The 24,758-nt window shown below is 46.2% G+C and overlaps 1 gene segment (V, D, J or C); it reads left to right on the forward strand.

The window, feature by feature from the left end:
• Window positions 1-23,414: 23,414 nt before the first annotated feature.
• On the forward strand, window positions 23,415-23,973 carry LOC130037665 (immunoglobulin kappa variable 1-12-like). The segment is given in 2 exon segments: window positions 23,415-23,463; window positions 23,576-23,973. Coding segments are annotated over 2 exon segments (447 nt in total).
• The last annotated feature ends 785 nt before the right edge of the window (window positions 23,974-24,758 follow it).

Here is a 24,758-nt window from a genome sequence, read left to right on the forward strand (position 1 = left end):
AGGGACACAGCAAACATCGCCCCCACCCCACCCCCACCGCCTTGCAGTCCCCACAGGCACAAATTCCAAGAGAGACTTGTGAGGACAAGGGGGGAGAGAGGCTCCTGCTCACAGAGCCTCAGGGTAGTGACCCTGGGAGACCTTGACCTTTCCTCTCCAGTTTCCCAGTTTGTGAGAATCCCTTTGCTGTGCTGTGTGCCTCCAGCATGTGTGTTTCTGTGAGGGAGTCTGAGCTGATGCTTTTTCACACCTGGCACCCTCTGAGCAGGGTCAGCCTCAGGGGAACCCAGAGAAGGTGGCCCTGAGGCAACTTTCCTCCTTTTACTTTCGACTGCTGAGGAGAACTCAGAAATCATTTTCATTTTGTCAGGCAATACCTTGTTGATGAAACTGCTGGCTGTTTATTTTCAACCAGAAATCCATCAAACGGAATGAACTATCACCTTGAGAGTAATGTTTTGGGTGTCCTTATGCAGCTCCATTCAGATGCCATGAGGAACACAATGTGACCCACCTCCAGTCCCCCTAGCTGCTCCAGGAGAAAGTCAGTGTCCCTGCAGGCCAATATGAGTGTTCAGAGCATCAGAGACTGAATCTAGCTCTGAAGCTTCTGTTCAGCCCATTTCCCCCAAGGCTCTGCAGGATGGTTACAGCTGCTCTGTTGTGTAAACTCACACAAGAAGGGGGGGCACGGCACACACAGTGGTGGTGGCTCTATCTCTCCCGCCACCCTCGTTCGGTAGTCTCACCCTTCTCCTACCCCGGGGAGGTCGATGGCGATGGTCAGGCGGAGGAAGGAACAAGGGCCAGGCTGGTTGGTATTAGTCGTAGTTTATTCTGATTCTCTCCTCATCTGTCTCTGCTCCCTCTCTCCTTCTCTCTCTGCTCCTCCATGCCCAATCTACAGTCTCATTATATCTCTCTCCAAGAGCAATTGGGGAAAACAATTACACATAGGTGCGGTCACAATCAATAGGGGTAGAAATCAATAGGGGTAATCAAAGCAGATAGAGTGTTAACTAGAATTCATCTGCCTCACAGGGACGGGGAGGGGTGGGGGGTGGGGTTTTATTGGGGTTCTTCATGGTAAAAAAATAAGTATTGGTAAAGGAAAATGTGTTTGATATTTGCATGACTGAGACATAAACCTGAAAGCTTTGTAACCTTTCCCACAGTGATTCAATAAATAAATAAATAAATAAATAAATCAATAGGGGTAGAAATCTTAGCCTCAGGGAAGACCGCTCCTAGGACAGATCCTTCCTCAGCAGGAGGACCCACCCTAGAGCATAATCCCATAGGCGTGCCTCTCCTCTCCTTGTCCGACAAGCATATAAGAATATAATATAAATCATTTTGTATGGATACAGTAAGAAATATCTTAAAGTTATAGAATTGCTCTCCTAGGGCCATCTCGATCTCAGACTACCGTGCTCAGGCCAGATAGTCTTTCCCACCCCTAGCAGGATCCTAGTCTTGTCATTACCTTTGGATCATGACAGCATTTGTCTATGATCAAACTCTTAACTTATAGTTAAGAATCGTGGCACTTTGGCCTGGCCCATTTCGCTGCCAGGGTAGCTCACCGCTTGCCCTGGGTCCATTCAGTCCCTCGTCGGGACCCTGCTTTTGGGGTGTTAGGAACTAAGGGCAACTGAGGCTTAAGTCAAGAAAGCAGATGCCCGGGAGTGAATAATATTCAAAGCCAATCGAATCCTAAGTTACAAAGCATAATGTTAACGGTCTTCCTGTATCTATACAAAAAGGATATTACTTTAAGGTAAACTGTTCATAAGGCATAAGGAGAGGAGAAAGGCAATATTTCACTCATACATATAAAATCATAGCACAGTGGTAGGGCATTCGCCTTAAAAGCGGCCAACATGGCCGACCCGAGTTCGATTCCTCCACCCCTCTCGGAGAGCCCGGCAAGCTATGGAGAGTATTCGATATGCCAGACACAGTAACAACAAAGTCTCCAATGGAGACGTTACTGGGCCCGCTCGAGCAAATCGACGATCAACGGGAGGGCCTTTACCTTTACCTTTACCTATATAAAATCATATAAAATCATAGATTTCTGGGAAACTGACCTTACAAATTAACAAAGTCTGATTAAGGGGGAAGCTGATTAACTGGGTGGGAAGGAGAGCATAGGGAAGACTGTTTACAGATAAACACAATGGAAGTGGAAGTGCTTCAGGAGCACTGTGATGGGTGTAACCAGATTGATGGGTGTAACCTGATAAACCTAAGCTTCTTGTGGAAGGACAAAGCAATGTTAACCAACACTCTGTCCTCTCCTCACCATCAGAGGAAGCTGCCACAGGAGCTCAGACAACCTCTGTGTGCTAATCCCCCATCTGCTGCTTCTGTGGTGGAATGAGTATTCTTAAGGCCTCTTGTGACAACAGGATTGTGTAAACAACCTGGAGTCTCATCCTCCTCCCCCAACACTTCCTCTGGCCATCATAACCACCTCAGAGCAACTCCTATGGAGCAGACACAGTGCAGGCAAAGGTGTGTGTCTGATCTGAGCTGCTCTCCTGAGAACACACACCCAGTTCACCTGCCTTCACTCTCCTGTGGTGTCCTTTGTAACTGAGATCTATTTCTCTCCAATCCTGCCACTAGCAACCCCTATTATCCCCTGTCTCAGTGAATCCTTGTGCTGGATTGTCCATTGGTAAGTGAGCTGATGGGAATCATAGAACAGGAGTTGGTTAGAAGTTTATTCATTTGGTCTCTGGTGGTCCAGCGAGGACAGAACCCTGGAAGGCTTAAAAATCACTTGTGGATTGGGGTGTATCCTGCCTGAGTCAGGTGTGAGACCGCAAATGTCTCAGGAGGGTCCTGTCATGGACCATGAAGAATGTGAGGCTCCCTGTGTTGCCCCTGTCTGACAGAAGCACCAGCGGAGACCCCAGTCACCAGCTGATCACTGTGAGGAAACCTGTCTCCTCTAGACTGCATGATCACTGTAGAGCTCCCCTGAGACCTTCTGTGCCACCTTCCATGGGTCTCTGACCCTGCCCAGAACTCTGATTTCCGTGGAAATAAAAAGCTACCAGCTGGATCAATAGTTAATGGAAGAGTGTCCTCAGATATCATGAAGCCTGAATTCGATGATATGGAGGGTCCATTGGGCTTTCAATATTTTGCTGGTTTTCAATCCCATGGGCATTCAACTGAAAGAAGAAACAGTGAATGAATGAGCATGAGTGTGGGTTGGGAAATCATCACTAGAGTCAAAACTGACTCATCTCCCCCAGCATTCTACCTTCAATAGCTCATTGTAGTAGTAGCCCATGTCAGAGCCTAAATCCTAGATTGGGCACACACTCATGCCCTCTTTGATGTCCTTATCTAAGATGTGAGAATCATTTCTCTGTGGGGTCTTACTTGAGTCTAGTCTTACTTGAGTCTCAATGCCCTGCACCTGGGCTGTCTGAGAGCTACCCAAAGTTAGAAGAGGTATGTGGAAATATAGTACAGATGGTAGGATGTTAGCTTTGCATGTGGCAAGCTTAGTTTCAAGCCTTAGCATCCCATAGAGTAATCCACCACTGAACCTTATCAGGAGTGATTCCAGAGTATAGTGCCAGAAATAAGCCCTGGGAACTCCTAGGTGTGCTTTAAAACCACAAAACAAAGCAAAATCATGAATAAGAGATGTGTGATATATATAGGATGTGAGCCGAAGGGGCACAGTTTATTCAAGGGGAATTCGGTGGCAGGACTCATCTCATCTACCCCTTCTGGACTCATTTCCATCTGGTGAGCTCAGAAGGGAATCTTCCAGGGAAGAGGGACTGAAAAACATGAAAGAATGGTAAAGAGAAAAGAGTGCATGTCAGTGGTTCTGGAAAGTTAGAAAGCTTTTCTAAATGTGTAGACCAAGCGCAACAGTCTGAGGCTGAGTGGAAGTGGTGAGACCGTCTCTGAAGAATGTATTTGGACACAGGCTTCTTAACCAAGAACCCACAGGTTTTCTGCTGTTAACATACATTTCCAGTTGAAATTGATGACGTCTCTAAAATAAATAATACCAGGATAATAAAACTAAATGGAAGATTGCATGCTCTCAATTTGATCCAAAGATGTGAAGTTGAAGAAGTCTATAATTCCTGAGAGAGTCTGTGCGGCTGTGGTCTGACAGAGCCTGTCCCTGGGGCATAGAGAGCAAGAAGCCATGTCCTGACCCTCAAGAGACCAGGGACCAGCCCTTCTGTCTCACCCTGAGACCCTTCTGGGTCCCAGGGAGGAGCATGTTCTCTGTGGGCAAAGTTCTGCTCCCCTACAGGGACCCGCACCCCTGATTTCCCTGCAGCTGGACTGGTCCCCTCACATATACTCCCCCCTCTGCCTGCCCAGCCTGCCCAGCCCCTTATCATTTGAAAATGCTCAGAGCTCATGCCTGGACACTCAATAATAGTCTGTGTCATCCTGCAGGGTCAGTCTCTGTCCATACCCAGAGTGGACATAAGGGTCCCTGTGCAGCTCCTCAGCATCCTCTGCTCTGGCTCCTGGGTAAGGAGGGAAATGAGGGCTTACATGAATTTGGACTCCTGGCTCTTCAGGGAAATTATCTAACTTATGATTAATGATATAGATGTCCATTTATATTTTTATCTCAGGTTCCCGGTGTGATATCCAGTTGACCCAGACTCCATCCGTGTCTGCATCTGTGGGAGAGAAAGTCACCATCACCTGCAAGGCCAGTCAGAGTGTTAGCAGTTATTTAGCCTGGTATCAGCAGAAACCAGGGAAAGCTCCCAGGCTCCTCATCTATGCAGCAACTAGTTTAGGACTGATGTCCCTCTCCAGTTCAGTGGCAGTGGATCTGGGACAGATTTCACTCTCATCAGCCTGGAGCCTGAGGTTGCTAACACTTATTACTGTCAACAAAGTTGGAGTAACCCTCCCACAGTGATACAGGCCAGAACATAAACCCTAGAGATCAGCTGTGTGAGGCTGGGCTGCACCAGGGGCTACTCCTGGTGCCTCCCCCTACTGAGGGTGTGTCAGGTGCAGCCAGGCCTTGAAATTATGGACAATTCTAGGACATGTCAAAGGAATATTTTTAGACTCTATTATTCTCTTTTTCATCCCAGTAGCACAGATATGACAACAGATCTCCTGATTGAATTTATAGAGATTATTTTCCTGAAGTAAGTAGGTGACAGTGTCATTCAGAGTTCATATATACTGGCCTGGTCACTCTAGAAGGTCTAGAAAGCATGTTTTAAAAGATAGTTATTAACGATCACACCCGTTGCCACCCCAGTTGTGAGGACATCTGAGCAGCATCATAGCCTCACACTGAAGGCATTTCACAGGGTGCGTCCTCACCTACCATGATGTCCTGTCTGATGTGGGCCAGAGGGAGAGACTGCGTCTCACCAGGGGACAGACCCTCACAATCCTGTGGTTTGTGTGTGTATGTTGGCATGTGGGGGAGTGATATCTACTTCCTTTACTGAGGGATTCTTTTTCTGAAATCTCTAATTGTAAATAAAACAATTTTAGTGTCAGGAAATGTGATATACTCTCCGGGATACCCTTGAATGTGTAGAGTATATACTTCATTTCAAGGTAAGGTGGGGAGGGGGGAAATTCAGAGATGTAAGAGATCATATAGAAAAAGAAAATGCCAACACCCTGTAGTAAGCCAAAGTCTAATACCGAGGTCTCGTGGGAAATACCCTGGATCACAGTGCCTGAGCTTTCCTGCACGGCCAGGCCTTGGCACTCTCAGAGGGAATGTAAATCTATGGAAATCATTGTCATATTAGAAAATTTCACATTACTGATGATTTTTATCCCAGTAATGTTGGCCAAAGCCCGCCATTTATCTAGCAATATTGATTATCCTTGGATTTAAGTCCCTAGAATGGGAACATAAAATATGGGGTTACATTGGTAGAAAAATGTTGACCTCTTTTCAACGGGTGTCAAAGACAGACACCCAGATCTGTATTTCATGTTTTGTTTTCCTCTTTCCCTAAGCAGAGACCAACCACTCAGAGCCTTTGCCAAACTGGTCCCGGCCTATGGGCAGGAAGCCTCTGGGTCATGGAGTTGCTCTTTCCTGAACATGGGCTCTGAGACCCCCAGACCCTGGGCGCTAGCTCCAGCTGATAATGGGAATGTGGGGCTCAGGGGAAGGTGCCTGTGACCCGGACACTGAGATTGAGACCTTGGCTCAGCTCGTGCAGTGTCACAGCCCTGCCTGCTCTAGCACATCAGTGACACTAGCAAGACCATGGGGAAACAATCAACACAGGGACACCCTGGAGTTTCTTCTCCGTGTCTGGGTTCTAGTGCAGCCTGTGGGTCCAACATCCAGCTTCCCTCAGGGCTCAACAGAGTCTCCATACATGTCCAACAGCAGCAGAAACCTGGGAAGTTTCCAGAGATCTGCCAAGTGTAGCGCCCACACTGGCACATGTATCACACACAGTTGGCTGATCTATAGGAATATCTATATCACCTGTTTTCCTGTCGATGTGGCTGGGTTTTACTACATAAAATCTCACCTTTACTTTGATCAAACATGGTGGAAAGACTTTAATGGGTTCAAACTAATACTTTAAAATGATATAAAACAAGCCACTAAATTGCATGGGGTGATACTTATTTTTGTGGTACCAAAGACCAGTTTTGGAAACGTTTACACATAAGCTCAAATCATTAATAGCAAAAAATAATCCAGAACCAGGAATGCAGATGAGTAGATGAGCTGGAGAACATGTTTTTCATGTCTGAGGCCCTGGGTTAGATTCGTGTTGCCAACAAATGAAACAGTGCTACTGGGCACTAATGGTTGAAATGTCACACTGGTTTCTAAAGCAGCTGTGAGGACAGACCTCACCAGTCATATCCATAGGCTGATGGCTTCCAAGGCCGCTTCACTGGTGCAGCAGCTGTGGGGTTCAGAGTGAGTCTGGAGAGTTCTGGAAGGAGGCATGGAGCTGGATTGACAAGTCTACCTCAGGAGTCAGGAGCCCTCTGCTCTCCGACACATCCCCACTGCTCACCTGTCATTTCACTTTCAGCTTCCTCTTCCTTCCTGCATATTTTTCTGAAATTATATTCATTATATGTGAGGATGAAAGAAAAGTAGCACTCAGCTCCTGGTGACACACATCCAACCTGAATTCCTGGTCCCCTGTTCATGGGTACTTCACAGTTAGCTGAGCATTTTATTATACAGAGAAATTCTTTTTTGCTTTGTGCTTACAAATTGACCTTGTGTTGTGTATTACAGCATGTGTTTCAAAGATTGATGTAAAAAGTCTCTCTAGAATCACTAGGGCTAGCATCTGAAATCATTTCAGTTTCTGTAACAGAAAATATCCACTAGGTGGGAGACAGACCCCATACTGACCAGGCAGGGAGCCTGCGTCTTAAAAGCACTGGAACAGTAATTGAGCTAGTGTCCCATTGTCAATAGGGACAATGAGTCCTGTGGCAATGATGGGGAATGTATGGAAGCTGTCAGAGACCAAGTTTTATGCAAATCATCATGTTCTTGAGGTGTGAGCAGAAGTCTAGTATTACCTGTCTGCTGCAAACATTAGTGGAGTTACCCCTTCTCCACATCTCCCCAATTTATATTGTGACATTATTTCATCATTACTGTAGACAGGGATGACAAACCATCACAAATTGTAAATCACAGGAGGGAAGATAACAAGAGAGTATAAAGAGACACCAGGGAACTCCCCCTGTCCCCATAGACACACACCCAGAAGAGGCCTGTGACCATAAGGGCAGAAAGGGTCTCCTGCTGACAAGAAGAGAGTCTCACAGGAAGTGACTTTCGGGACCTTGATCTTCACTCTCCAGTCTCCCAGAGCATGAGAATCCCATATGTGTGGTGTGAGCTCCCAGCCTGTGTGTTTCTGTGAGGGAACCTGAGCTGATGCTTCAGAGCAGGGCTGCCTCAGGGGCCCCACAGATAAGGGGAGACCCCATAACCTCTCTTACCCTCTATTCTAACTGCTTAGGCTTCATGCTCAGCTTGTTTGTTGAGCCTGACCTTACCTTTAGGATGAAGCTGTTGTTACTTTTATTATGCTTAGAAATATATCAAGTCAATGGTCCTAAAACTTCATTTCTCAGTCAGATGGCTGAGTATTTTTCACAGTCACCATTGAGTTCCATGAACAGGACATGAAGGTCTTAATAAAATGAAAATGTTTTAAATAATTTTTTTCCTTTGGGGCGCCTAGCAGTGCTCAGGATTTGCTCTGTTTTTTTTTTCCCCCTTCAGTGATCACTCCCGGATGATGTCTGTGATGGAGAATTATGTGGTGGAGAAATAAACAAGGTTATGTGAGCATTTGCTCTAGCTGGACTGTGTTTTCCATCCCATCCAGACACAAAATCATCTGATCATCTCAAAAGAGAGTTGATCTCAATCCCACAGGTATCAGGGGGAGAGACATAGATGGCAGTCTAAGGAGGTCTCGGTGCACGAAATTGGGTCTGTATTCACTCTCTGAATGTGAAGGGAAATCCTTGCATCTGGGCAAGTTGGAAGTTTTGGGAAAATCATGCAAACTGAGGGAGAGTGCTGGGATCAGATGCTGGAAAGGCAGAAACTATCTGGTCATTTAGTCACCAATGGTGACATTTCTGCTTTTACAACTCTTCCCTCAGTGCATCTCCTCCTGGGAGTAATGACAGTTTCTCATAATAAGAATGATAGGATGTCAGAGCAAGCAAAAGACCCCCATGGCTCAATTATATCCACTGGGGTAAAATCCAAGATCTCTGCAGTTTCTTAGCATGTCTGTGACACTGTGATATGACACTGTGACACTCTGCTCTGTGAGGCAGAGAGAGCAATAATCCCTGTCCTGATGCTCAGGCCCAGAGGGCCTGCCCTTGTATGCTCACACTGGGGCCCTCCTGGGGCCGGGGGAGGAGCATGTTCTCTGTGGGCAAAGTTCTCCTTCCCCCAGGGACCCACACCCCTAACTTCCCTGCAGCTGGGCTGGCCCCCCCTACACCCTCCCCCCTCTGCCTGCCCAGCCTGCCCAGCCCCCTCTTATTTGCAAGTCCCCAGAGCTCATGCTTGGACACTCAATAATAGTCTGTGTCACCCTGCAGGGTCAGTGTCTGTCCACACCCAGAGTAGACATGAGGGCCCCTGTGCAGCTCCTTGGCTTCCTGCTGCTCTGGCTCCCAGGTAAGGAAGGAAATGAGGGTTTACAGGACTTTGTGCTACCCATGCTTCAGGGAAAATAATTTTAAGTATAATGAATGGTGGTGATGATGTTGTTTCTATTTTCAACCCCAGGTTTCCAATGTGATATCCAGTTGATCCAGACTCCATCCATGTCTGAATCTCTGGGAGAGAAAGTCATCATCACTTGCAAGGCCAGTCAGAGCATTAGCAACTAGTTAGCTTGGTATCAGCAGAAACCAGGGAATGCTCCCAGGCTCCTGATCTATGATGCAACCAGTTTACAACCAGACTTCCCTCCCCGGTTTAGTGGCAGTAGATCTGGGACAGATTTCACTCTCACCATCAGCAACCTCAAGCCTGAGGATGCTGCCACTTATTACTGTCAACATTATTGGAGTACTCCTCCCACAGTGATACAGGTCAAAACATAAACCCCCAGAGATCAGTTGTGTGAGGCTGGGCTGCCCCAGCTGCTCCTCCTGGCCTTCCCTGCTTTCCCTGCTGAGAGTGTCAGATGCAGCCACATGGTGATTCTACAGGAAGGGTGTTAGGGATGTCACAAAGAGGTTCCTGACACCCCAATTCTCTCCCCTCATCCTCATCCAGGAACACAGTCATGATCATTCTGCTCACGTAATGCTTAATAAACAATTTAAGGGCACACACTGTCCTCCCACTGTTCATTGATTTGCTCGAGCAGGCCCAGTAATGTCTCCATTTTGAAACTTGTTGTTACTGTGATTGGCATATTGAATATGTCACAGGTAGCTTGCCAGGCTCTGCTGTGCGGGCAAGATACTCTCGGTAGCTCGCCAGGGTCTCTGAGAGGGGCAGAGGAATCGAACCCAGCTCGGCCGGGCTGGCTGCGTGCAAGGCAAACGCTCTACCATTGTGCTATTGCTCCACCCTTAATAAACAATAGAGTTTATTAAAGATGAAGAACCTGGGTTCGGATATTTAAGGTTGGTTTATGCAAAGGAAAGAAGGTCTCCAGAGAAATTTCAAACAAGTATTTATATTAGCATTTATTTATGTTCAAAATTATATTCTCTACAATATTTAGCAATGCACAGTTTAGAGAGATCCTACAGAGGATAAGGCAGGTGTCTTGCATGTGGCTGGGTTCTATAGTACCCTGACCTCTCAGGAGTAATCACTGAGCACAGATCCAGGAGATTGTGGGGTTGGACCAAAGAAAGAAAGAAAGAAAGAAAGAAAGAAAGAAAGAAAGAAAGGAAAGAGAGAGGGAGAGAGGAAGGAAGGAAGGAAGGAAGGAAGGAAGGAAGGAAGAGAGGGAGGGAGGGAGGGAGGGAGGGAGGAAGGAAGGAAGGAAGGAAGGAAGGAAGGAAGGAAGGAAGAAGTGGAGATGAGGGGATGGGAGGGAAGGGCAGGGGGAAAGAAGGGAAAGAAAGGGAATGGAGAGGAAGGGAAGGTGGAGGGGAGAAAGGGAGGAAAAGGAAGGGAAAGAAAACAGAAGTGGTGGTGAGGAGAGGAGAAGGGAAGGGAAGGGGAGGGGAGGGGAGGGGAAAGAAGGGGAGGGGAAGAGAAGGGAGAGGAGGAAGAAGAAGGAAGAGGAGGGAGGAGAGGGGAGGGGAAGAGAGGAGAGGCGAGGAGAGGGGAGGAGAGTGAAGGGGAAGGGAGGGCAAGGAAAGGAGGAAAAGAGGAAAAATAAGTCATAGGTTGCCCCCGGGTGCCACCCCTGAGTCCTGCAAACCAAAAATAAAATCCCCAGACACTCAGTCCTTCCTTACCCATGGTCTAAACCATACACACAAGGCTCAAGTCACACAGCTGGGGCGGGGGCAGATATTTTGGATTTTTTTCACTATTTGGGTGTGGAGAATGACAGGGCTGTAAAAATGCAGGGCACCCTGCACCCTGCTGGTTTGGAGAGGCAGCCTAGCAGGGCACCTCCCCAAATCAGCCCTACAAGCAAACAAACTTAATCAAAGACACAAGTCAATGAGACTGAAATGAAATTTGGGGGTTTTCCTAACAAAATAGCGGGAGTCACCTGTTGGGACAAGAGTTCTCATGTACTGATTAAGTTACTTGTTATAGTCTGCGACCGTCTTATATAGTTAAAGAAAACATCATCCACACACTGTTGAACCAAGGAAGGATTGAAAGTTTGTAAGATCTGGACCAAAAAATTTTAAGTTCAATAATCTGCACTCGTTATGGAACCTCCTAAGCGATTCTAGGTTGAATCCCTAACAGACCCTAGATTCACACCTCAGGGTCTGCTATGGTAAAAAAACACTCACTTCACTGACCTTAGAGAGACAATTTTCTCCAGTGTGATATATGGCTGTAACTGAATTTAAGTCTAATTGATGCATGTATAATCCCTTTCTTTCTTTGAATATAGTAAAATGTAGTTCAACTTGCATGATCTTAATTGACACTTTGGGATGTAGTTTGAGAGGAAAATTGCAAACTCAGTAAAAAGAGGATTTATTTTGTTCTGTGTCACTTGATTACTTTATCACTTGACTCACCGATTTACTTGAGCAGGCGCCAGTAACATCTCCATTTGTCCCTGATGCGTGCTACTGTAGCCCAATGGCATCTGCTCGTTCTAGGAACATGAAGAACGTCAAACCAATCGTTCAGGGTCTTGACGAAGAATTCTGACCATCTGGTAGGTGGGTGGCCACACGATCTTTTGACGTCCTGTGAAATCCAGTCAGTAATGTCTCTAAACCAGCGGTTTTCTCCAAATCTCATTAAATGTCCAGCCCATCTGATTTTCGATGCCTTGGCAAACAAGACAGTATCACTGATTCTTGATTCTCAACAGAGGTCGAACTCAGATTCTTTCTCTCACTTGAGTGAAGCGTGATACTCCAAGCATAGCTGTTTCAATTCCTCTTTGGGAGACCCGAATAGTGTTCTCATCCTGTTTTTGTATGGCCCAGGTCTCTGAGGCATATGTTTATACAGGAATAACAGTGGAATCAAAGAGACGTGCCCAGAGCCAGAGGTTCTTCATCCTCTTAGATATTTTTTCAATGCTCTTGAAGGAATTCCAAGCTGCTTTCTTCCTCCTGCACAACTCAGGTTCTAGGTCATTTGTCATGTTGACTTCTCAACCTAGGTACACATAACTGTACGTTGCAGTCAGAGATGCTCATTCTGTTGAGAGTTAGTGGAACATCAGAACAAAACAGTTTCTCATAAACATTATCTTCGTGAGATTCAGCTGTAGTCCTAACTTTCCACACTCATGGTCGAGGTTGGCCAGCATTTGTGCCGCTTGGCTAATGTTTGGTGTTCTTAGAACGATGTCATCAGCATAGTGGAGGTGGTGTAGTTGCCGACCGTCTATCTTCACTCCCATTCCTTCCCATTCCAGTCGTCACATGACATGCTCGAGGGTGGCACTGAAGACTTTCGGTGAAATGGTATCACCCTGCCGCACCCCTCTCTTGACGTCGATGATCACTTCTTTGTAGAATGGTGAGATCCTGGTAGTGAATCCATTATACAGTTCACAGAGGATACTGATGTACTGAGTTTGAATGCCCTGTTTGGCTAGGGCTTCGATGACTGCTTTCATCTCAACAGAATCAAAGGCCTTCTTTAAATCAATGAATGTTAGACAGAGCGGCATCTTGAACTCCCGAGAAACATCAATGAGCTTGGTGATTGTGCTGAATCCTTTTAGGAACCTGGCTTGCTTGCATGATTGTCCTTTATCTAGTGTTCTGCCAATATTATTCAGGATGACTCGAATGAACAGCTTGTAGATGACAGACAACAGGCAGAAAGAGTGATAGTTGTCAATGTTGTGGATGTTACCCTTCTTGTATAGTAGTGAAGTCCTGCTGATTTTCTATTGGGATGGAACCTTGCATTCAGACAGCTAGCATGTGAAGAGCCAAGACAGTTATTGATGAGTACTGACGGCAGGTTCTTCAGGTGTTCAGGTCTGACTTTGTCTGGGCCAGGTGCTGTTCGTTTCTTTGCCGATGAAATGGCATGTCAGATTTCGGAAGGGAGAATGTTGGGAATGACATATCCATCTGAGGAATTTGGTATGTGGGCAGGTGGATGTGGCTATCAAAGAGATCTGAGTAGAAGTCACGGATAATCTTCTCCATTGACCTTCTGGAAGATGTGATAGATCCATCAGGACGTTGGAGGGCAGTCATCTTGGTCTTGTAGTTGGCGAAGAACATGCGGGAATTACGAATGCTTTTCCCAGCTCTGCCGCATCTACCAGCACTGCTGCTCTTCTCTCTTTGAGGTCTTCCTTGATCAGTTCTCTGCACTGCTCTGCAAACTCGGACATTCACTTGTGGTTGCCTGAGGCTTATGCTCAGCCACGATGGTGTATGAGCTCAAGAGTTTTCGAAGACAGGTGTCTTTTTGTGGCTATCTCTCTCAGTGTTCCTCGCACAATCATGGAGGTGCTGAACCAGTTGATCATATTCCTCATCAACATTTTCAATGATGGCATCTTCCCATGTTACAGCAATAGTGCCAAAGAGCTCCCAGTTGGTGGTCGTTCTGGGAGTTCTCTTAAACTTTGCAGCCCTTTCTCCCCACTCTGTGAAGTAGAATTTTGCACGAAGGAGATGGTGGTCCAAACCCATTTGGAATTTTGGGACAACAGCGAAATCGGTCAGGCAAAACCGTCGATTGAATATGATGTGGTCTATTTCGTTGTGGAATCATCCACCGGGAGATTTGCAGGTGGAATACTTTTGGTAGCTTGCCAGGCTCTCCAAGAGGAGTAGATGCTTTTAGAGTGGCCTCTAACTGCTCTTGCAAGTATTCCCATTGTTCAAACCATATTTGAACCACATCAAATATGGTGCATTAATCTTGGAAGATGGGTATTAAGTGTCTGTGTCTTATGGTCTCTGGAGATTAGTGGAAGCAGACATGGCAGGGTAGGATAGGTCTTCTGTGTATAATCCCTGGGTCGCCAGAGTTTGGTGGGAACAGACAGAGGATCTCTGTTCCCTGGTCCCGTTGAGCCTGGAGTCCAAGGTCACAGAGTTCTGCTTATCTGGTTCTGTGAGGCTTCACTCGTGCATAAGACTCGGCCCGAGCATCCGAAAAGTGTCCTGGAGCGTGGCGGCGGCTGGGTAGTGGAGGTATTGGAGGAGTTCTGTGTCAAACTCCTTGAATATATATGCCACCATGAATTCAATTCATTAGGCCCCAGGGAAAGGCAATTTCAAATTCTTGATTATAACAATGTGAAACTATTAACCTAATTACAACAGAAACAGAGAAGTTTGACTCTTCTATGTCCATTCTAAATGTTGAGACTTGGGACCGGAGCCTTTTCATAGCAGGTAGGACTTTTGCCTTGCCCATAGCTGACCTGGGTTCAAGTCCTGGCATCCCATATTGTCTCCTGAGCACCGCCAGGAGATATTCCTGAGTGCAGAGCCAGGATTCAGCCCTGAGCATCACCAGGTGTGACAAAAAAAAAAAAAAAAAAGGAAAAAGAAGTTGAGTCTCTGCACATGAGAATTAGAAGATTCTCACATTGGAGAACTGGAGCACAGATTGATGTAGGATAACATTGGTTGTCCTTTCTCTTTTGCTATAGAGAGCTTAGATTTTTGGGGTAATAACCATCACAGTGCTCCTGAAGTACCCCCATACAACTGTGTTTATTGGAATGTAGCTCTAAACATTTTCGGATGATATTGGTATGTCGAAAATCAGATGGGCTGGTTACGTAATGAGATTTGGAGATGACCGCTGGACTAGAGCTGTTACCGACTGGATTCCACAGGACATCAAAAGATCCCATGGCCGCCCACCTACAAGATGGTCAGACTTCTTCGTCAAGACCCTGAACGATCGGTTTGAGTCTTTTCGTGTTCCTAGAATGAGCAGACGCCATTGGGCTACACTAGCACGCGACAGGGACAAATGGAGACATTACTGGTGCCTGCTCAAGTAAATCGATGAGTAACGGAAAGTCAAGTGATCAAGTGATTGGTATGTCCTGTTTCCTTTGCCACAAGGAACTCAGGTTTATCACAGTGCTTCTGAGGCACTTCCATTCCACTGTGTTTGTCTGTAAACTCTTCTCTATGCTTCCTACCCCAACCGGCCTATCACCTTTTTTGCCTAATCAGACTCTTTTAACTTGTAAGGTCAGATTCCTCAGAAATCTATGATTTTATATGCATGAGTGAAATATTGCATTTCTCCTCTTCTTATATCTTTTTAATAGTTTACTTTAAAGCGATGTCCTTTTTGTATAGACGTAAGAAGACATTTGTTATTATGCCTTTGTAACTTGGGATTTAATTGGCTTCAAATATTATTCGCTCCCAGGCATCTGCCTTCTTGACTTAAGCCTCAGTTTCCCTTAGTTCCAAGCACCCCAAAAGCAGGGTCCCAAGGAGGGACTGAATGAACACTGGGCAATCTGTGAGCTACCCTGGCATTGAAATGGGCCAGGCCAAAGCGCCATGATTCTTAACTATAAATTGAGAGCTTGATCATGGACAAATGCTGTCATGAACCAAAAGTAACAATGAGATTAGGACCCTGCTAGAGATAGGAAAGACTAATCTGGACTGAGCAATGCCGTCTGAGATTGAGATGGCCCCAGGAGAGCAATTCTATAAACTTAATGTATCTCTTACTGTGTCCATAGAAAATTATGATACCTATATGTAATTGTTACCTCAACCCCTCATGAGGTGGATTTAACCAAGTGGGAAGGGGGATATGGGTGGTTGAAACAAGAGGAGACTGAGAAGTGGTTGGAGATGAGATTGGAATAAACAGCAATGGAGAACAACTTGGCCCTCGTTTCTTCCTTCTCCTGCCGATCGCCATCAACCTCCCCGGGATGGGGGAAGCGACCCAAGACTACCGAACACGGGTAGTGGGAGAGAAAGAGCACCGATGTCCCCTTTCTGTTTACGCAATTTTTCTGTCAATTGCTTGCCTGAGGTTGACCAAGACACGTACTTACATGGCTGGAACACGTGATAAATCAAAATTATACTAATTGTGAGAGACACAGTGAGGGGTATCATCGCAGTGAAGAGAACTATCACACTCTGGTGATAGTACAGTGTGTATGGTGATTACCTTGCATGCAGCATCCTCTATGGTCCCCCAAGTACTTCTAGGTGTAGTTCCTGAGTGAAGGGTCAAGAGGAACCCCTAAGCACTGCTGGGTGTGGCCCCAAGCAAGCAAATAAACCATAAAAAAGAACAAAAGAAGCATTGACACACATCTGTGTCACCCATAGTTAGACCGAAAAGTGTTCCATCTTAACCACTACCATCCAGGCTAAGATAATGTTTCCACTATTTTTCATTAACTATAAGACACTTTCGTTACTTTGCTCAAGAGAAGAAACTCCTTCCTGGAGATCTTTTCACAAGGATGCACCCACCCATGTATTTGCATGCTGTCCCCCGGGGAGGATCTATATTGGACAGTCTCACATAAGAGTCAGCTCCATCTTGCTTTCAGCTACCAGGTCTCCTCAGATCAACTCTCAAAATGAGGTTCCCTGCTCAGTTTCTGGGTCTTCTGATGTTGAGCATCCCAGGTAAGGGGAGCAGGGAGAAGAGAAAGAATGGGTTCAGGAGGGAGGGTTTGGGGGACCCATTGGTCTCCTTGTGTGTTCTGTCTGTGTGTCAGACTGTGTGAGAGAGAAAAATCAGGAAAATGGAGATGGCCCACGGAAAGTGTAGAGACTGTTTCCCCATCCCTAAGGTCTCTTCACTGAGATGACATCCTTTTGGTGTAGGAGTATAAATCATTCAAGTAATGACTTTCTCAGAAAACAATATTTTACCAAAAATAAATTACAGAATGGAAGCAATAAAATTGACCTGTGATATTTGGATGTAACTTTTCACTTTTAAAAATCAATTTTTCAGGATCCAGAAGTGATATTGGGCTGACCCAGAGACCACTCTCCCTGTCCATCATCAAGGGGGAACCAACCTTCATCTCATGCATGTCTACTGAGAGCCTCCTACATAGTAATGGAAAAAAATTATCTGAATTTGTTCCATCAGAATCCAGGCCAACCTCCAAAGTGCCTGTTTATTATGTTTCTAATCGAGACCCTGGGGTCACAGACAGGTTCAGTAGCAGGGGGTCAGGGACAGACTTCATTCTTCAGATTAGCAGGGTGGCGCCTGAGGACGCTGGCATTTACTACTGCTACCAAGGTACAAAGTTTGCTCCCACAGTGATACAGCCCTGAACATAAACCTCCCTGCCTTGCCTGCCTCAGATGGCCACACTTGTTCTTTGCTGGTGAGCAGACAGCAGAGTCTCTGAGTCAGTGAGAGGAAGACATTGGGGTATCAGGGGCGGAGGCTACAGTTGTGGGTCTGGACCCTGAAAGCCCCTGCTGTACTGTAGACACACGAAATTCGGACTTGGTCAGAGGCACAGGTCTGGCCTGCAGAGCGGCAGGTATGCAGGGGGCTGTGTGCTGTGAACTACCAATTGTCTTGAATGACAGTGGATGACTAACCCCACTTTCCCTTCCCAGTTTTGCCCACATTTGTAAGGGATATATTACAACCTAAGTGTCAGATTATTGACACAACTTTTTCAAAATTTTAAGGCATAATGGAATTTACTGTGAAATGCACATTTTTATAGAAAAGGGTTCATATGACTCAAAGAGAGTACAACAGGTAAGGTACTTGCCGTGTCTGTCATCAACACATTTTACATCCCTGAAACCCCATATTTTTGCTTACAGGAGTGATCCCTAAGCCTGGAATAAGTCCTGAGCATTGCCAGGTGTGACCTCAAATTAACAAATGAAAAATCTAACAAAAAAAGGAAAAAAAGAATAAATAAATAAATATTTTTGTATACAAATTGGAAATTTGATATGAGAAAATAATAATAGAACATCAATAAATTAATAAAAACTCAAAAAAAAAAACCACTAACAAACCAAAAAACATAGCTTCACTTCTCCCCCAATCCCAGGATGTCCTTCCCAGTCCCTCTCACCTCCTCCACCTGCACCTCTAGGGCTTCTCCTCTGTGCCCCCGATGGAGACTCCAATGTGTCAGCTCTGACTTTCTGTCCTGAACTCACTGGGTCCAGTTCATCCAGCTTACACAGGGTTCCTGGTGCCTTCGGAGCTGGGACCCTGGTTTCTCTCATTCCTGCTCATGATCACGCCTAGTTCTCACTTATTTCCTTGGATTTCTGTGCAGGACTCTCTTGGTGAGTGGAGTCATGGGAAGCAGAATGCAGAGTAGGAGTTTCTCTGGCACTTGCTCACTGTGGCAGACACAGTCCTCCAAATTCAAATCCTTGTAGCAGAAAAGACGATGGGGCAGGCAGGGAACATTCCTCACTGGTATCCCATGGGAAACTGGCAATGGACTGAGGGGACGTTTGCCCTGGGACCAGATTAACCCTGGTCCTCCATGCTTCTCCTGACAGAAAAGTCACCTGGTGGACACTGTCCCTGAACTCAGCTTTAGAGAGTACTCTATCCTCTAGATCCTGCCCAATATCTGCTGAGTCCCAAGATTCTGGAACCCCAATGTCACTCTGGGCCCAGAGCTGTGTCCAGGTCCCACTGGCTCTCAGAGGCCTCTGTGTGGGGTCCTGCCCTTCATGATGCTGGTCTGGGTGTTGAATTGGCCAGAGGAACGGGAATATGCTGATTTATCACATTCAAAAAACGTCACGGTCACGGTCACGGTCCTCCCGTTGTTCATCGATTTGCTCGATCGGGCCCAGTAACGTCTCCATCATGAGACCTGTTGTTACTGTGTTTGGCATATCGAATATGTCACGGGTAGCTTGCCAGGCTCTGCCGTGTCGGCGAGATACTCTCAGTAGCTTGCTGGGCTCTTCCAGAGGGGCGGAGGAATCGAACTCAGGTCGGCCATGTTGGCCACTTGTAAGGCAAACACCCTACTGCTGTGATAAAATTTTAAACTCAGTAGCATTGTAGCACTGTAGCACTGTCCTCCCGTTGTTCATCAATTTGCTCAAGCAGGCACCAGTAACGTCTCACAACAAATTGTGAGACTTGTTGTTACTGTTTTTGGCATACCAAATACATCACGGGGAGCTTGCCAGGCTTTGCCGTGTGGGCGAGATACTTTCAGTAGCTTGCCGGTCTCTCCGAGAGGGGCAGAGGAATCGAACCCGGCTCGGCCGGGCCAGCTGCGCGCAAGGCAAACGCCCCACCGCTGTGCTATTGCTCCAGCCCAGGGCATACAAGTGGTACTATATGGAAAGTATCATGCTAAGCGAAATGAGTCAGAAAGAGAGGGACAGACATAGAAAGATTGCATTCATCTGGGGAACATAAAGTAACAAAATAGGAGACTAACACCCAAGAATAGCCGAGATAAGTATCAGGAGGTTTACTCCATGGCTAAGGATTCTTTTTATGCCCTCCAGATAGAGGGACTTTGTCCATGTATTGGAAGAAACATTTATCAGGGCAGTTTACAACCCCCACCTTGTGATTCTTCCGTTTTGTCTCTTGTAGTCATCTTATAATTACAGGGACCTCGGGAATGAAGAGATGATCATGGTCTAGGGCAGCCAGTGCTCAAAGACTCACACATGCAGCATGGTCAAGACAGAGCCACCCACAGGGGTCAATACACTCTTGGTCATATGACAAATTTTATTAGAAAAGTCAGTGGTTAAATAAAGCCTCTGGGAGAATGTCTCCCTGCACCAGGTAGGTGACATGAGCACGGGGCATGTGATTACATTTGGCAGCCTGGTTGTCCTGGTGTTTCTTATTGCTTCCTAAAAACACATTTTATCTGATTGTAATAGTGTATATCATAAGAAATTGCTGCAGTTAAGACATGGCTTCACAGGCTTAAATTATACTAAACGTGAATGTAAAACTACTGAGTTGCACTAGCTGCATTTCAAGTCTCTCCATTATAATCATTTGTAGAGTCAGTCACACATTGGAAAAGCATGATCACAATCTTATGATCAAAATCACTCAGGACCAGTGATGTAGAAGACCATGTATGAGACCCTGGGGTTGAATGCTAGCACACCAAGTATGCATTATGGGTCATTATTGGTTGATTTTTTCCCCTTTTGTCTCAAGGAGTCATAGGAACAATCCTCACAGGGCTTTGTCTAGAGCTCATCGCTCTGAGGCCTCCTCAGTGGCACATCCACTGTGGTTCTCAGAGCAGGTCTGGGTTATCCTGGAAGGAGGAATGAGGCTGCATTAGCCACTCTAGAGAGGGCCCAGGAGCCCTCTGCTTTCTGCCATCCCACCTCCCACGTGTACAATTATCCTTACAGGATCCTCCTATCTATGGGACCCTCCTACCTTTTCAAAAATAACATCCATGGCATATTATGGCAGCAGAGTCCCTAATACTTTCCCATTTTGACTGACATCTCTTCGAAAGTCCTAGTCACGTGCTGTTTCTCCTCATCTAGTTGACAGCTTATTATCAGTATGAACCACTTTGCTTTTCTCACACTCTTGTGTGAAATTGTCCCCTTATCACAAATATTAAAGGGCTGGAGCGATAGCACAGCGGGTAGGGCGTTCGCCTTACAAGCGGCCAACATGGCCGACCCGAGTTCGATTCCTCCGCCCCTCTCGGAGAGCCCGGCAAGCTACCGAGAGTATTCGATATGCCAGACATAGTAACAACAAAGTCTCCAATGGAGACGTTACTGGGCCCGCTCGAGCAAATCACAAATATTAAGGTCAGGATAGTTTCCTGGGAAAAACATGTTAGGTCTGAGAGTATATAATCAGTCACACAAAATTGCACCCAAAGGCAGCACTCAGAAAAGGCTAGATTAAAACAGTTAAGATTCTTTAATGGGTAGAGAGAAACTCAGGCAAAAAATAACAAGAAAGTGACAGACTTTGTACTTTAGGGTGCCCACCACCTGGCCCCCTGGCGCTGTGAAATCCCATCAACGGCCAAGACTCAGAGACTATAAAATCCAGCTCCCCGAACCGCGAATGCGGCCGCGCGACATCTTATCAGGACATCTTTTTATGACATCTTATTATCTCATTCCTACTTTGGACAAACTTGCAGGCTATCGAATGTAGCCTGCCCACACGGCAGAGTCTGGCAAACTCCCCATGGCGTACCAAATATGCCAAATACCAGTAACAATGATGGGTCTCATTCTCCTAAAGAGCCTTGAATATAATCTCAGGGATAGGATGAAAGAGACGTTACTGGGGCCTTCTCGAGGCAATCGACGAATAACAGGATGATGAAATGAAAATGAAATGGTGCCCTCTGATTGTCTCTGTGAGACACCCCAGCCTCTGCTCCTCATGCACCCACTGAATGTGGATCTGCTCACCAACTGTCCTTAATGTCCCTGCCAACTTAAACAATGACTCACCTGTTTCGACCCAGTTTGGAGGGAGCAACATTAGATTGAATAAACATCTCCCTGTTATCTCACTGGGCCTGCCCCACCACCCTAAAGCTTGGACAGTCCTTGAATGTGTGTTTGTTTGTCTCATTGTGTGTCTGTTTGTCTCATTCTCTCTGACCGACCCTTGATGAATGGAGGTTGAAGGTGCCAAACCAGTTGGCTTCAGAGAGGCCCATTTACATGTAGTCTGGTTTGGTGACGGACTTTACAGTCTGTTCCAAAGACTTGGAAAAGTCTCTGATCCACAGGATAACAGAGATAGATCACCATCACTTGAAACCTATTAAGTTGCTGTATCATGTATTGGTCACTAGATGGCAAACTGATCCCATAATTGACAAGAGAGTCTCTGGATCTTAGAAACACTTAGAGTACAGGCCTGCTGTCAGCAGCAACAGGGGTTTTGTGGTGTGGTGGAAAGTATGAAGCCTTTAAAGTCTGAGTTGGAGTGATTCAAAAAATAAATAAATAGCATCCCATAGGGTAACCCCACATCTCAAACACTGAGCCTTGCCAGGAGTGATTCCAGAGAATAGAGCCATGCGTAATCCCTGGGAACTGCTAGGTGTTTTCCAAACAGAAAAAGAGATGTGTGATATAGGATGTGAGCTGAAAGAGCACAGTGTATCCAAGGGGAATTCGGTGGAGGTGACTCATCTCATCTATCCCTTCTGGACTCATTTCCATCTGGTCACCTCAGAAGGGAATCTCTCAGGGAAAGAGGGACTGAAAAACATGGAAGAATGCCCAAACAGAAAAGAGTGCATGTTGGTGGTTTCGGGAAGGCAGAGAGCATTTATAAACGTGGACAGCAAACACCACAGTCTGAGGCTGAGGTGGAAGGGATAAGACTGTCTCTGAAGAGTTTATTTGGATACAGGCTGTTAACCACGGCCACAGGTTTTCTGCTGTTAATGTTGGAGTGAGGAGTAGACCACCCCTCAAGGACAGAGAACAGAGACGATAATGCAAATCACATAGCAAGGTTTATTTTTCCAGCTAGCTGGGGTCCAAGTATCCGCCTGACACAGTGGGCTTCAACAAGGACCCCAAGCACTAGGTTCAGGAAGTTCTTATACTTTCATTTTGGCAAGTAAGTATTATTCAGCAATTTTCTATTGCTACACATATATTTTGTTGTTGTTGCTTTGGACTGCATCATCTAGCGAACCTCCCTGACAGTTATGTTCTCGAGACTTAATCTCATTCTGGAGATGTAATCTTTGACACCAGCATCCGGTTTTTCTGCTTTACTTGTTCCTGGAAGAACACTAGGTCACTCAGAAGGCCACAAAGCATGTCATGGCAATTCTCCAGCTAAGTGGGTCCTAACATTAACATACAATGTTTCCAGTTGGTAGTGATGACATTTTTCAAGCATATAATAACAGGATCTCAAAGGAAGCTTCCATGCCCTCACTTTGATCCAAAGATGTGAAATTAAAGGAGTCTACATTCCTGAGAGTGGCTATGTGGCTGTGGTCTGGCGGAGCCTGTCCCTGGGTAGAGAGAGTAAGAAGCTGTGTCCTGACTCTCAGGGGACCAGGGACCCAACCTTCTGTGCTGACACAGGGATCCTCCTGGGGCCAAGGGAGGAGCATGTTCTCTGTGGGCAAAGTTTTGCTTCCCCACAGGGACCTGCACCCCCGACTTCCCTGCAGCTGGGCTGGTCCCCACACACACCCTCCCTCCTTTGCCTGCCCAGCCTGCCCAGCCCCCTCTCATTTGCAAGTCCTCAGTGCTCATGTCTGGACACTCAATAATAGTCTGTGTCACCCTGCAGGGTCAGTCTTTGCCACACACCCAGAGTGGACATGAGGGCCCCTGTGCAGCTCCTCAGCTTCCTGCTGGTCTGGCTCCCGGGTAAGGAGGGGAATGAGGGTTTACTGGATCTACTGCTACCCGTGCTTCAGGGAAAATAATTTAAAGTACAATGAATGTTGGTGATAATGTGTGTTTCTATTTTCAACCCCAGGTTCCCTATGTGATATCCAGATGACCCAGACTTCATCTGTGTCTGCATCTCAGGGAGAGAAAGTCACCATCACCTGCAAGGCCAGTCAGAGCGTTAGCAATTATTTAGCCTGGTATCAGCAGAAACCAGGGAAAGCTCCCAGGCTCCTGATCCGTAGGGCAACCAATTTACAACCAGGCGTCCCTCCCCGGTTCAGTGGCAGTGGATCTGGGACAGATTTCACTCTCACCATCAGCAACTTCATGCCTGAAGATGCTGCCACTTATCACTGTCAACAGTATGATAAGTTTCCTCCCACAGTGATACAGGCCAGAACAAAAACCTCCAGAGATCAGCTGTGTGCGGCTGGGCTGCCCCAGTTGCTCTTCCTGGTGCCTCCCTCACTGAGGCTATGTTAGATACATCCAGGTTGTGCAATGATGGACAGTTTTGGTTCATGTTGAAGAAACATTTTAATTTATTTTTACCTTTTTATTGTATGTTTTTGGTCACACTCAGCGATATATAGGGGTTACTCCTAGCTCTGCACTCAGGAGTTATTCCTGGAAGTACTCAGGGGACCATATGGGATGCTGGGAATCGAATCTGGATTGGCCTCATGCAAGGCAAATACCCTACCCACTGGAGTATCACTCCAGCCTTGAAGAAACATTTTTAGGCTCCAATATTCTCCTTGTAATTGCAAGCACTAATTAGCAGCACTAATATGACAACAGATCTGTTGATTGAATTCATAGAGATTATTTTCCTGACATAAGTTGGTGACAATGTTATTCAGAGTTCATATGTGCTGGTCTGAGCACTCTAGAACTCATGTTTTAATAGATATTTTTAAATAATCACACATATTTCCACCGAACGTGTGAAGACATATGAGCAGCATCATAGCCTCACACTAAGGGTATCTCACAGGGTGCATCCTCCCCTGCCATGATGTCCTGTCTGATATGGGCCAGAGGGAGAGACCGCAGCTTACCAGGGGACACTTAATCACTTAATCACTTAACTTCCCGTTAGTGGTCGATTTGCTCGAGCGGGCGCCAGTAACATCTCCATTTGTCCCTGTCGCATGCTAGTGTAGCCCAATGGCATCTGTTCGCTCCGGGAACATGAAGGGCCTCAAACCGATCGTTCATGATCTTCACGAAGAAGTCTGACCATCTGGTAGGTGGGCGGCCACGCG

The sequence above is a fragment of the Sorex fumeus genome, unplaced genomic scaffold (genome assembly GCF_029834395.1).
Source record: "Sorex fumeus unplaced genomic scaffold, SorFum_2.1 ptg000006l, whole genome shotgun sequence".
Classification (NCBI taxonomy): Eukaryota; Metazoa; Chordata; class Mammalia; order Eulipotyphla; family Soricidae; genus Sorex; species Sorex fumeus.